At 54.1% G+C, this 14,503-nt stretch overlaps 2 protein-coding genes across 2 annotated transcripts; one reads left to right on the top strand and one right to left on the bottom strand.

Moving 5' to 3' along the window:
* Positions 1-1,017: 1,017 nt before the first annotated feature.
* ANAPC2 (anaphase promoting complex subunit 2) lies at positions 1,018-11,464 on the bottom strand. The gene is made up of 13 exons (XM_052667646.1): positions 11,352-11,464; positions 9,562-10,184; positions 8,632-8,764; positions 6,140-6,314; positions 5,893-6,012; positions 5,390-5,507; positions 5,131-5,312; positions 4,858-4,999; positions 4,422-4,497; positions 3,917-4,120; positions 3,139-3,268; positions 2,620-2,855; positions 1,018-1,479 (listed from the first exon to the last, which is right to left on the bottom strand). Exons 1-13 carry the CDS (start codon positions 11,430-11,432, stop codon positions 1,267-1,269), a joined length of 2,433 nt encoding a protein of 810 aa, XP_052523606.1. The 5' UTR covers positions 11,433-11,464; the 3' UTR covers positions 1,018-1,266.
* LOC128073165 (microtubule nucleation factor SSNA1-like) lies at positions 11,408-14,240 on the top strand. Its single transcript, XM_052667682.1, has 3 exons — positions 11,408-11,531; positions 11,608-11,807; positions 14,028-14,240. The coding sequence occupies exons 1-3, from the start codon at positions 11,480-11,482 to the stop codon at positions 14,142-14,144; spliced, it is 369 nt and encodes a 122-aa protein (XP_052523642.1). The 5' UTR covers positions 11,408-11,479; the 3' UTR covers positions 14,145-14,240.
* The last annotated feature ends 263 nt before the right edge of the window (positions 14,241-14,503 follow it).

Genomic DNA, 14,503 nt, shown 5'->3' with positions numbered 1-14,503 from the left:
TTTGCCCTAAAACCCAAATTTTCCACCCTGCTCAGAGCTTCTGCAGCCCTGTGTGCACGCCCCAAGCACAGCCATGTGCACCATACAGTCACACTGACCCAAAGTGCCCTGCCCACATCACCTCTGGTGCCACCAACCCACTCCTTCACCCATCCCAGGTCCCCAACACCACCACCTGCAGTGGGTCCAGGGATCCCCAAAGGGGATTTGCCCTCACAGGAAGGGCAGCAGAGAGGCTCCCCAGGCATCGCGTCCAATTGCCCAATGTTATTCCCCCCCAATCTGCTCCAGCAGCCTGACAGGAGGACACATGGCATTTGTTCCCCTCTGGGATGCAGGGAAATCCCCAGTGAATGCTGACCATGGGAGTCTGTGAGTTTGATTCGTTCCCTACAGCACCAGGAACGTCTGAACAGCAAAACACAGCAGCCGGTTCCTAGCACTGCAAGGCCACCAGCCTGGAGGAAGGCTCACAGGGAAACAACAACACGTGCTCCCACCCACGGAGGAAGAGCTGCAAACATGCGTGAGAGAGATAAGCCCACAGCAGCACTAAGGATCCCCACAGTGCTGGGCTTAGCATCTCTTACATACTGACAGACAAGGCTGCAACCCTGAAACACACCAAGGAGGCACAGTTGCCACAGCAGTGAGTTTTAAAGGGAGAGGAGTATTCACGCTGTGGTAAAGCAGCACTGCCAGTGCCTGGACAGTCCTCATATGCCCCCAGGACTAACCAGCTCACCTTGGCAAACTGCTGTATCTCATCCTCTACAGCATTCCTCATCCCACAGTAAAATTATTCCACCTGTCCTTAAAGTCCTGAGCAAGGAGTAGGGGACCCTGGGGTCTCCCTGGAACCACAGGAGACGGCACAGACATCACGTTCGTCTTGACAGAAGGAGACACAGCCAACAGCCCCCTCCAAACCTCCCACGGCTGCAGCGGCGCCTGGCCGACTGCAGAGCTTCAGCATGGGGAAGTGTTGTAGAAAGCACTGCTGAGAGGAGAGAGAAGTGCTGGCACCAACCCAGAGACCACTGCTGGGTTTTATTGACCACTGACGGGGATCAGACACTCGTTGATGAGAGGAAGGTAACGTGGGCAGCAGCTCCAGCCCAGCCGTTCTGAGGGCTGCGCAGCCCACACTGCTGCTGAACTGTCTTCCCAGGTGTCTCCTGTTGGGAGGGGGCACAGCACCCACCCCCAGCACAGAACCTACCCAGCAGCATGCAGAGAGCTGGGTGGCACCGAGGCACTCGCAGCCTAGTTGCAGCTCTTGGGCAGGCGATAGACACCTCCAGAGTAAATGAGCTGCTGGTCCCGTACCTTCTTCTGCAGGAAGCCCTGCAGCTCCTGTATGTCGATCTCTGTGACCACAGGGCCCGTCATCACAAACATCTTCAGCATGCTGTGGATCCTCTCCAAGGACAGGCTCTCCAGGTTGGTCAGCATCGCCTGGATGTAGGTCCAGAACAGCTGCAGGGACACACAGTAAACCACCGTCAGTACCATGCAGAAAAGGGCTGCGGAGAGCCTGGGCTTTAAGTGGGAAATACCCAAGGAGAGGATGAGGTATCCTCACACAGCCAGAATGCAGGATGTGTTACTCAGTGGGTAAATGCAGGCAGGGCACACATCAGTGTGACACACAGGTACAAAAAGCAATGGGAGTGTCCAGGGCCACCCCATACAGACAGCAAAGCTCAGCCTGGCTGTGCTGGATACGCCTTTCTGGTACTGCAAGCTGAAAAACACTGGGTGAATCCAACTTATGTCTGTTTTCAAATATGAAATCAACGCCCAAAGAGTTGCATGGATACATTTCCGGAGCAAAGGCAGCCATCTAATGCCCATATTATCCATACCCTGGGGGACCAGCAGGGACAGGAAGGTGATTGTCCCTCTCTACTCTGCTCTTGTGAGGCCCCATCTTCACTGCTGTGTCCAGGTCTGGAGCCCCCAGTACAAGAAAGACAGGGAGCTGTTGGAGAGGGGCCAGGGAGCCACAAAGATGAGCAGGGGGCTGCAGCACCTCCCCTACAAAGACAGGCTGAAGGAGCTGGGCTTGTTTAGCCTGGAGAAGAGAAGGCTGTGGGGTGACCTCATTGCAGCCTTTCAGTGCCTAAAGGGAGCCTGCAAACAGGAGGGGAATCAACTCTTAGAAAGGGGAGTTAACATCAGGACAAGGGGAAATGGTTTGAAGCTGAGGGAGGGAAGATTGAGGTTGGATGTCTGGGGAAAGTTCTTTAGAGAGAGAGTGGTGAGGTGCTGGAACAGCTGCCCAGAGAGGCTGTGATGCCCCGTCCATCCCTGGAGGTGTTCAAGGCCAGGTTGGATGGGGCCCTGGGCAGCCCGGGCTGCTATGAAATGTGGAGGTTGGTGGCCCTGCGTGTGGCAGGGGGTTGGAGCTTCATGATCCTTGAGGTCCCTTCCAACCCTGGCCATTCTGTGATTCTGTGATACTGCCAACAGTTACGTGGACAATTGATTCACTTCAAATTCCCTCAAGCCAGAAGGACAAAAAGCGAATCCAAAGGGCAAATCAAATCCATTCCCAAAAGCCAAAACATTGGACGTCCGCACCGTCCCACCCGCCCTGCAGGCACCCAGACACACCTGCAGCTCTTCCTCTTTCTGGTCAGCCTGCGAGGCCATGGCAGAATCCCCCTCCTCGTCGCTGTCTATCAGGACAACCTTCTCCCCCTGGTCCTTCTGCTCCTCCTCGATGACGGTGAAGGTGCCCGGCGGCTCCTCACGCAGCACTCCCTGCTGCAGCCACAGCGTCATCTTACGCTTCAGAGACGTCACGGGCACCTTGAGCACCTCGCTCAGCTCCGCCAGCGTCCACGTACCTGCAGAGAGCACGGCTGTCAGGGGGGCTGCAGGACACCGTGCCCACCCCTCGAGCCAGGGCTTAACAAGAAGGAAGGAGGGCAGCCCAGGGGTGAGCAGCCACGCGCAGGGCCTTCCTGCAGGCACTGGTGCTGAGCTGTGCCTTTCTGAGTGCTGTCTCCTTGCAGAGCTGTGGTACATCCAAGCTCCAGGCAGGTCCTGCCCCCACCCTGACGGAGCTCTCGGGCCCTATGGCAACGTGGCCTTTCCACCCACCTCCATGTGCCACAGCACATCACTCACTCTTGGTCTGGAAGTGCAGGATGATGGCAGCATGCACAGGGGAGACGGACAGCGAGAGCGTGCGGTCGGCCAGCTCCACATCCAGGCTCACCAGCCCCAGGTGGTACTTCCAGTTCAGAGTCCTCATGGCCTGCAAGAGGGAAGCAGCACATCTTCCAGCCCCTCTGTCGCTATGGCTAGCTGAATTCCATTCACCTCCAGCAAAGACAAAGGCTGCTCCCACTTCATGAATCTCTGGCCCACCATCATCCATTCCCTGCTCCCTCAAAAGGAAACACCCTTGACATGAGTTGTCGCCCAACCCTTGCCCAATACCAGCGTCCCTCTCCTGCCTGAAAACCTCTCCTCAAGAGAACAAACAGAAGAGTGACAGAGTACTGAAGTAAAGAGGCCCAACACAGACAGGACGTGCACTGGCACGGGCTGCACAGGGAGTGGTGCAGTCACCATCCCTGGAGGTGCTCCAGAACCACAGAGATGTGGCCACCGGGGACATGGTCAGTGGGCATGGTGGGATGAGCTAATGGATGGACATGATGATCTTCGTGGTCTTTTCCACTGTAATGATTCTATTATTCATTCTTCTGGCTGTAGCTAAGCTGGGGTAGATTCTAATCCACTTTTGAAGCTGGAGGACTTTGGTATTCCACTGTCATGCTGTGGGTGTAGCAGCAGCTACGTTGTAAGGGATGTTACAGGGACTCTGGAAAGACCATGCAAACTCAGGCTAGCAGAGCTACCAACACAAAACTCTTATGGAGGGTTAAGGAATCCTCACCTTCAATTTCTCATACTTCTTGGAATAGGCTTCCATGGCTTCCTTGACCTGCTCTGGAAGCTCCAGCTTCTCCTCCTTCAGCGGTGGCCAGAACTCACTGGACAGGATAACAGCCACAAGGCTGAATGGTGGCCTCTCCTCCTCCGGGAGCTTTTCTTCCTCATCACGAATGTTGGCATTAATGCGCCGTGAGTCAGCCATGTCCTGGAGAAGGCAGAGGATGATAAGAGCCCTTCAACATCCACAACAGTGTAGGCAGGAAGAGCAAGGGAGGCACTGACACCGCAGCATCCACCCCCAGCCAACAACCAACCCACCACACTTGAACAGCCATCCCTAATGCAATTCTGCCTGTCACAAGTCAGCCCCCTCAGAAATGGGATTCTCATAACCCCATCTCACTAAAGGACTCTTTGTGGTCACTCTTCTTCACCAACCAGGAAAAGCACCCAGAACTTGAATTTAAAGAAGCCAAAAACAAACAACAACAATAAAAGCCAATTACTTTTAACATGACTTCACAATAGTGCATCTGAGCTTCGCCAAACCGCAGCTTGAGCAGCTCCACGTTGCGGATTTCCCTGGTGAGAGAAACAAAGGATCACACGTGGGTTCCAAGAGACAAAGTTGGGTTGCAGCTGAGGTTTTCTCATGGTTCACCCCTTTTTTGTACTTTGACACCTTCTGCCGAGCCTCAGCAGCCCCTGCAGGTTGTTGGAAAATAGGGGATGGAGCTCAGGACGTCTGTTTTTCCACTTCCCCATGTGCTGCCCTGTTAGAGCAAGCCAAAGGCAAGACTGAGCAGCAGCCAGCTATTGAGCCCTGAACTTCTAGATGCCACCCACAGCTGCAGAAATAGCATTTTGTGGTCCCAAGGCTGGAGCAGACCCCTGCGAGGTGATTTCAGCTGCGGAGCTCCAGGCAGGGCAGCTGGGTCTCACCTCTCAGCACTGTAGTTGAACTGATGCAGCAGCCGGTCAGCTAGGAGCGTGCGGTACTCGTTGATAAACAGGTCCTTGCTGCCATAGATGCTCACCAGCAGGCTGATGATGTCTGAGGATCGGCGCTTGGAACTTGATTTCCCTATTGAAATGCAGCAGAGAGCAGTGTGAGATGAGCAAAGCCCCAGCCCAGATTGGCACAACCAAATGTGTGACTCAAGACTACGACCAGCCGTGGGGAGCGGGCTGCCTTGATGCCTGCTCTTAATTAACCTGGGTCTGCATCAACTGGGTCAGGGACCCAGTCCCCTGGTTCTGAGATGTCATCATCACTCTCCTGCCCGTTCTCCAGTGTCACTGGGTCAGCTTTTGACAGCTCATTTGCCAGATCCCCGGAGCCCTCAGCATCCCCTGTGAGACCGGCCACAATCTGCCGCACGGTGTCCTCCCGTGTCCTGCCAAAAGGTGAGAGATACAGAGCAATGAAGGGAAGGGGAAGGGGATGCACAGGGCTGCCCTGAGAGCCTCTTACCTCAGATACTTCCTGATGGGCTCACAGGCCACCTCCAGGATAACCATGGAGGGGTCCAGCTCCCGCAGGGCCTTGATGGCCGAGATATACAGAGTGATGATGTCGGATGTGTTGACACCTATGAGAGGAGCAGGGGAGCAGTCCAGAGTCCCAGAGCACAGATTTGGATACAAGAAAGGTTTTGTTAGATCTATGGAGCAGCTTGCAGCCCTATTGGCTCATCCAACGTGGAGAGAACAGATCTTTATGGCTGAGAAAGCAGCTCCAACCACAAATACAGGCTCAAAGACTACTGTAAACCAACTTAGCTTCCCAGCCCATTCAGACCAAAGCTAAACTTGGGAAGCAGAAGGGGCTGGGATGTAACCAGCTGCCACTGCCCATGCATGCTCCCACACAGAGAGCACACAGAGTGCACAGCCCGGCTGCCTCTCGCTCAGCAAACCCTCACAACCAGGCTCCTACTTGTGTTGTGATGACATGCACAGGGACGTAAAACCCACCGGGATGCAGAAGTCGTATTTCCAGAGCGCTTTTCAGGGAGCTGAGCAGCTGCTGCCTCAGGTTTGTCCTTTCCAGGCAGAACTTGAGGTCCTCCACAGCAGGCTTTGATTCTGGGAAATCTACAGACCAAGCAGCGATCAGGAGCAGTGCCACGCTGCACGGGGAGACAGCGTGGCACCAGGAGGTGAGCGAGTGCAGATCTACCATTCAATCCAACCCAGCAGCCAAAGAGTGGGTGACACCGACCTCGAATAATGTTGAACAGCTCTTCAATCAGCATGCTGGCATAGATGCGGTAGAAGAACCTCTGGACGTGGCACCGCCAGCGCTTCAGGGTGCTGCTGGCTTCTGCAGAGGGGCGAGCCAAGGGGCCATCCTGCAGAAACACTCTGCTGAGCCAGCCCAGCACCTTCTCGATCCACTGCAACAGCAGAGGGAGAGCACAGGGATGGAGGACAGCTCTGCACAGCACAATATTCCATCCTGCAGAATTATACTGTTTTCCAATCTGCGCTTGCAGAACTGTTCTCTTTGAAGGAACAGGAGCAAAGTGCTCAGCTCAGCACCCTCACCCAGAACTTCAGTGGTTCCTGAAATCAATAAAGAACAAGCAAGCCATCCCCAAACACTCCCAGACCTACCAACCAAACACAGGCACTGAGACAAGCCCTTTACCAACCCCAATACCAACCCAGCCCTTTCATAATAATATCCTACAACCCGATCAAAGAGCATCAGAGGCTGATTTCATATACTGGAGATTTCATTTTCTACTTTGTCATATTTGTCATAATTCAAACGCACCCAACCACTACATCCAGATATTCAGAACAAATGGGTTTATTTTCTTCCTAAGATGGCAAATGCCTGATGATGTCTGAGGATCAGCACTTGGAACTTGATTTCCCTACTGAAATGCAGCAGAGAGAAATGTGAGATGAGCAAAGCCCCAGCCCAGACTGGCACAACCAAATGAGTGACTCAAGACTACAACCAGCCGTGGGGAGACAGCGGGCCACCTTGATGCCTGCTCTTAATTAACCTGGATCTGCATCAACTGAGTCAGGATCCAGTCCCCTGGTTCTGAGATGTCATCATCACTCTCCTGCCCATTCTCCAGTGTCACTACTTGAGGCAGTACTTGAGTATTAATAGTTATTAGGTGCTATTATGTTTTGATAACCAGGTTTGGGCAGCCTGAAAAATGCTGAGTTTGGGTGTGGGGTGCCAGTATTAATGCTTGGTTGTCTGCTTGACCAACGACTGGAGGAGTGCATGAGTTCTGCCCATAGGACTACAAGGCACAAGAACCTGCTGCAGCAGAGAGCACCCAAGCATCAGTCCTGGGCAATACTGGGAAAGCTGACAAGCATTCTAAAGAGCAAAAGGAAAGGGCAATCATCAATGCAAAGCACCTCGATGGTGAGGAACACCTTTATCCAACCATGCTCCCTAGGAATTTGTCTCTCAGTGCCCTTTGCAGCAGAGCCAGACAAGAAAGTGTTGCACAGCAACTGTAGAAAAATAAACACCAAATCACTGCCAGCATTTGCAGACAACAAAAGCACCCAGCGTGGCACACAGTGAGGAAACCAGGACAACAGCACGGAGCTGCCTGGTTCGCATGGCAACCTGACCTCACACATTGTTCGTCAGCGCAGACCAACGTAAGGCCATGCATCAAGGAACAAAGAGCACAGAGCGAGCATGCAGAGCACAGCCTGCGTCCCAGAGCAGCCAGAACCTTGAGAGGAGCTTTAAGGTCATACAGAGCAAAGACCTCCACACAAACTCGGTGCAAGGCAGCAGCAAGAGAACTGAGGAGTTGCAAGAACACTACCTGCCCACACTGCTTCCTGTTTTAAAGGGGTGCAGGCAACTTAGGACTGAAAACAGCCACACAAACTCCCATCTACACGCAGGGAAGGCTGGCTGCAGCTGCATGGCATACTGCCTTCACAGTGTTGGTAGAACAGAACCACCAAAATTCCTTCATTAATAGAATCACAGAATCACAGAATGGCCTGGGTTGCAAAGGAGCACAGTGCTCACCCAGCTCCAACCCCTGCTGTGTGCAGGTCACCAACCAGCAGCCCAGGCTGCCCAGAGCCACATCCAGCCTGGCCTTGAATGCCTGCAGGGATGGGGCATCCACAGCCTCCTTGGGCAACCTGTGCCAGTGCCTCACCACCCTCTGGGGGAAAAACTTCCTCCTCAGATCCAACCTCAACCTCCCCTGTCTCACTTTAAAACCACCCCCCTTGTCCCATCACCATCCACCCTCACAAACAGCCATTCCCCCTCCTGTTCATACGCTCCCTTCAAGCACTGTAAGGCCACCATGAGGTCTCCCTGCAGCCTCCTCTTTTCCAAGCTCAACAGGCCCAGTTCCCTCAACCTTTCCTCACAGGAGAGGAGCTCCAGCCCTCTGATCATCTCAGTGGCCCTTCTGTGGATCTGTTCCAAGAGCTCCATGCCCTTCTTGTGCTGGAGGCCCCAGGCCTGGATGCAGACGGGGCCAATAGGGCCATTGCCAGGTGAAACGTAACGACCTGCTGTGTGTAGGGCAGAGCAGACCCTCTCCTCCAGCACAAATCTAAATGCCAAGTTTTAACCACTCCTCTTCTGCCAGGGGTGGTGGAAGTCACAGCCCAGGACTGGGGAATTGAGGAGGAGTTGGGAATTTAGCAGCAGGAACAGGAGCAGCTCCACACCTCCAAAGCCAGGGCCTTCCTTACCTCCTGGAACTCGTTCAGGAAGGAGTGCTCATATTCACCCCGGCATCGCCGCTCCATCCTCTCCTTGATCATCCTGTGCAGGATGGTGGTCACAGCATCAGCACTCACTCTCTCCAGCAAATTCAGCCGGCGGCTGCGGACACAGAGACCAGAGTGAGTGAGCAGAAGCAAAAGCACACAGAGAAAACCGAGCTAACAGAGAGCACCTGCTGCCACGTGGTGCACAGGTGCAGGCATAGCTCTTAATGTAAGCACTCTGATGGCTGGCAGTGATGCACTACTCACACAATACATCACACGAATGCTATCAGATTTTTTTCAGAAACACTGTCTTAGGATTGTAGAATCACAGAACTGTTAAAGGCCATCAGGTCCCACTCCCTGCAGTGCTCAGGGACACCCACAGCTCCAGCAGTGCTCAGAGCCCCAACAGCCTGACCTTGGCTGTCTGCAGGGATGGGGCACCACCAGCTCTCTGTGCAACTTGTGCAGTGCCTCACTGCCCTTACTGCAAACAACTTCTCCCTTATATCCAGTCCAAATCTCCCCTCTTGTAACTGGAAATCATTTCCCCTTGTGCTATCATAACAAAACCTGCTAAAGTCTGTCCCCTTCTATAATATAAGACATTACTGCAATCCCATCTTATTCAGAAACATTTTCTAGAGGAGTTTGTTTCTTTGGGACCTTGGAAGGCCTTTGGAAGATATTCCCATCCCCAGTGAGAGGCACTTCTCCCCAAAGGACCACTCCAGTTCAATCAGCAGCCAGCAAGCAGCTGCAGAACCCACGTGAGAAGATTCCAACCCAGGACCCCTACCCAGGGTATAACATCACGCACAGCTCCTCCATTTCTCAGCCACGAATCAACCCAGGGCTGCTGCCCTCACAGGACCTCCTGCTTGTGGGGCAGCCCTGTGCCATACATACAGAATGTCGTTGAGCTGCCGGAACCGCTCCATGGCCGTGGGACACCAGCACTGCTCCCTCCTGCTGCCACAGCCCGCGCACGCAGCGCTCTCTCCTCCGCTCTCCTCCGTGTCGCTCTCCTGCTCAGCCTCACTCATGCTGCTCTCACATTCGTTCATTCCTTCTTCTCCCTTCTTCCACTGCCTCATGTATATCCGGAAGGTGCGGCTGTAGAACTGCTGGATCATCTCCTGGAAGGGCTTGGTGGTGGAGAAGAAAAGGATGGCTTTGAACATGGTGTACACCTTCTCCCGCAGCGTCTGAGCACCCGTCCCCAGGAGCAGGCCCGCCTTGGTCCAGCCCTCCAGGAGCTCCATGCTGCTCAGGTAGGGCTCAAGGCGGCACTTGAGAAGACAAAATGCATCCAGGAGGAGCGCGGAGCACTGCTGCTCCTCCGCCGTGTTCTCGTATTGGCCGATGCAGTTCCAGAACTCGGGAGCGATGTGGGCCTGCAGGTCGGTCTGCAGCACCTCCAGGAACCACTCCTCCACCGCAGTGTGCAGCCCATAGCAGCGCAGCACCTCCAGGGCGCCACGCAGCTCAGCATCCTGCAGTGGGCACAGCGGGTCACACCGTGCTGCTGCCTGGGGAGCAGAGGGGACGCGTTGAGCACACAGCCGCTTCTTTATGTCCCATCCCTGGAGGTGCCCACAGCCATGGGTGAGGCTCTGGGCACGGTGTGGGGCAGCCAGCCCACAGCACAGGGTGGGTGGGCTGTAAGGATTCTTCCAATCCAACCATTCTGTGGTTCTGTCATCTATAAAAGACCCTTCTAACCCAAACATGTTGCCATCTATAAGGATTCTTCCAACCTGACCGTGCTGTGCTCAATGAGGACCTTTCCAACCCAACCATTCTATGGTTCTCTGACCTGCAAGGACCCTTCCAACCCAACCATGCTGTGATCTGTAAGGACTCTTCCAACCCAACCATTCTGACTCTGTAGGCAGACATGTGCCAGAAGGGACCCACAGCCCACAGAGTGATGATGTGTGGGCTCTGCCCATCCCACAAACCCAACGCGACTGGATTAAAATCAGTTTTATCGCTTGTAGACATTAATTGTATTACATAGTTTATGAGGGCTGTTCCGAAAGTAATGCCTCCTATTTTATTGTATTGGCCCACTGTGTCAGAGGGGGATGTGGGTGGGATGGCAGCAGAGGCTGAACCTTCCCACCAATATGCCATCGCCATGTGTCTGACATGGAAGTGCAAGGAGCAAAGGGTGGAACTGAATTCCTCTGCATGGAGAAAATGGCACCCGTTGACATTTATCAATGCTTGTGGAGAGAAAAAAAAGTGGATGTGAGCACAGTGAGGGGTGGGTGGTGCATTTCAGCAGCAGTGACAGGGGCAGTGGTCACCCCCAGCTGTGCAGCTGCTTATGAACGAGGGCAGCACACAGCTACTGTTCATCACTGCTGAAAAAGCATAGCTAACGGTGGTGGCTGCACACTGAAAGAGCTGAGAATTTAGCGCGAGCAGCTCTACTGCCACTACCATCTCTTTATATCTAATTACAGCTTCCACAGAACACAACAGAAGGCGTCACTTTCGTCGCGACCAACCCACGCGCAGCCCAGGATCACCTCCTTCCTCCCGGAACGTTCGGCATCCCTCACACGGCGGCGTGCCGGGGGCCCTCAGCCCGACACCCACGCGGCGGCCACCACCGGGCTGCCGGGACCCCGCACAGCCCCGTTCTTCCCGTCCCCCCGCGGCCCCGCGCGGCTCCGCTCCCCGCTCACCAGCCCCAGCGCGGCGGGCGGCACCAAAGCGGCGCTGACGGAGCTCCACGCCGCGGACAGCCCCGCGCCCGCCGCCTCCATGTCCCGCAGGAAGGGGCGGAGCGCCGCGCCGCCGTTGGGGCCGCGCGATGAGCGGAGAGGGGGAAGCGCTGCGAGGGTACAACGGCGAGCTGCTGGAGGGTGGGTGAGCGGGGCCGGAGGGGGGCGACGGGGGTTGCGTGAGCTCGGTGATCACACGCACGGTCGTCCCGAGCAGCGCTGGCGGAGCTCCGCGCCCGGCGGGATGAGCTGAGCGAACGGATCCGGGAGGAGGAGGCGGAGCGCGGACGGTTGCAGAGCCGCATCGCGGCGCTCACGGAGCGCTTGGCACGGAGCTCCGAGCGCACGGCCCGGCATCTGAGTGCGCGCTGCCAGCTGGACGCCAGCATCGCTGAGAGCGAGGCGGCATACGGCAAGGTACGGCCGGCAGGGATCGGCGCTGCCAGCTGCGGACGGGAGGTGGAGTTAGGGGGAAGGAAGAAGTTCGTGTAGTGAGTTTGTGTAGAGAGGGCGGGGGGCGCTGCGAGGGTTGCACAGAAAGGCGGTGCCTCGTCCCTGCTGACAGCCTCTCGCTGGGGATGGGAATATCTTCCAAAGGCCTTCTGTCCCGAAGATGCAAACTCCTCTAGATGAAAAAGCTTTGGATAGCTGGAAAATGTTTCCGAACAAGATGGGATTGCAGTAATGTCTTATATTATAGAAGGGGACCGACTTTAACAGGTTTTGTTGTGATAGCACAAGGGGAAATGGTTTCCAACTGCAAGAGGGAGATTTGGACTGGACATAAGGGAAAAGGTTTTTACAATAAGGGCATTGAGGCACTGCACAGGTTGCACAGAGAGCTGGTGATGCTCCATCCCTGCAGACAGCCAAGGTCAGGATGTTGGGGCTCTGAGCCCTGCTGGAGCTGTGGGTGTCCCTGTGCACTGCAGGGAGTGGGACCTGATGGCCTTTAAGGGGCCTTTCCAACTCAAATGATTCTATGATTCTGTGACTGCTCCATTCTGCATACAGGGTAACAGCTCAGTTCACTTCTTAATTCAAGCCCCAGTCAGCTCTTCTTTAAGAAATAAAAGTTTTTTTCCAGGTAGTTGCCTACATTTTCCTTTCTCCCGTGTGCTTTGTAAGCATGGCATCCTCCTCACCCACCCAGCCCAGAGCTAAACATGGAAGTAGGGATGTAACCAGCAGCCACAATTCACTCATTAGTGGAATATTCATCAGCCAACACTAAAAGAGAAGTTGGTTCAGCCACCATTATTTTACCCCAGTCTCTCTAACGCCTGATGATCCTGGTCAGCCCTCTGCATCTCGCACATTAGCTGCTAATAACTGTGAAGAGTCAAGGCTTCCATCACACACACCCCAGCACAGCACACAAGGGCACAGCCCTGCTGCCTCGCTCAGCCAGCACACAGATAAGGGCTCCCAGCAGAGCACTGCTCACCACCGAGCTCCTGGCAGTGCTGTGATGACACCCACGGGGATGTCAAGCCCACCAGGATGCAGAAGTGGTGTTTCCAAAGCGCTTTTCAGGAGCACAGAGCCTCAGAAGACATGCAGGGCATTTCTGAATGCTGTATGGAAGGGAAGGTGGTGTAAGGAAGTGCTTCATGGCCCAAAGGTTTGGGGAGAACTTGTACGAGAATGGAACAGCTTAGAAGTGGTGTTGTAAAATTACACCACAAACAGCACAGGTTCGAAAAGAAACCTTCCCTGAGATACAAACCACAACTCCCTATCCTACAAACAAATCCGTGTTTATTGACATTAGGAGACAAAGACACAGCAGGTAAAAAGCTGAGGGGCGAGGAGAGGAAACACAGTCATCCTGCAGGCAGAAAGGAGGAGCAGAGTCCCTTTCCTGCGCATTCAGGTCTCCTGTGTACGATTGTGCCCCTTGCCCTTCTCTGGCCCATGGGAGTCTCAGGACTCACCCTAACCCACCCACCATGTTCTGCCACGGGGACAAGGCAGCAAGATCCCACACGTCCTGCCCCTCTGCTCCTGCAGGGCTCTTCACCTCTGACCATTTCACACTCCTGTAAGGCCATAGGAATGAGTACAGACGATCGCTGGCACTGCAGCAGCCACATTCTGTTACAGCTGTCCGCTGTGAAGAGGTGAGCTGCACACAGCGAGATCTAAGCCTGGTGTTACCTGGTCTCCTAGGGCACAACAGGTGGGAGTGTTAATTATATAAAATACGTGCTAAAAACAGAAGAAAATGAATGAAAGGAGCAAGATTTAGTCTCATTTAAGGTCATTTTGGGGTTACCTATCGAAGTGAGAAACTTGAAGCGTGCAGGTTTAGTAGTGGAAAACATTGGGTCTGCTGCCTGCAATTTTAATACTGCTCCAAAAAGTAAACTTCAATCCACAACCTGCTGCAGGAAGGTCTCTGCTTTGTGTTCAAGACAGATAAATGGCTTGAGGATTTTTTTAATTCAGAATATGGGTGTAACAAGAGAAATTCCTGCACAGCCATCCCTGCAGTGAGACAGAACACCGAAATTCTGCGTTTTGTACTGCTCTCAGGGGCGCAGGATCCCTCCCTACATCAGCTGAACTCAAAGAGAACTGTTTAGTTGATACCAAAAAAAATACATAAGCTGTTTTTATTTCCTTCTTTCTCAGATTCTGGAGAGTTCTCAGACATTGCTAGATGCCCTGAAGGGAGAAATTGGGAATGCTAGCAAAGCCAGTGAGTCTGCAAGCACTTCAAAACAAACACGTGGACAAAAGCATTCCTAAAGCTGTTCTCCAGCCTGGCCAGGCCCCTTGGTTGGGGGCAGCTGCTGTTGTGGTACAAGGATGCCACCGTTAATAAAAGTGTGTTGCAGGAGTATATTTTCCTTTCAGAAGCATTTTGGTATTAGAGAACTGCTGAACGTCACCCCCTCCCAGCAGAGCACCACAGGCCTGTCCGCGAGGGAAGGGGTGGCACAGAACTCCTGCACTGGGATCAGCACCCACAGCAGCACTTCAGCTGGCTGAAGGCAGCAGAGCAGGCTGCAGGATATCATTCAGCATCCCTCATTGACCCACAGCAGAACGAAGCCAGGACAGGCAGCTCTGGCTTCACCCCTTACACATTTGTTACTCTGCAGCTC

Source organism: Tympanuchus pallidicinctus, unplaced genomic scaffold (assembly GCF_026119805.1).
Source record: "Tympanuchus pallidicinctus isolate F22 unplaced genomic scaffold, pur_lepc_1.0 scaffold8, whole genome shotgun sequence".
In the NCBI taxonomy this organism is placed as follows: Eukaryota; Metazoa; Chordata; class Aves; order Galliformes; family Phasianidae; genus Tympanuchus; species Tympanuchus pallidicinctus.
Note: the sequence above shows the minus strand (reverse complement) of the source record. Positions and strands in the feature narration are given on the sequence as shown.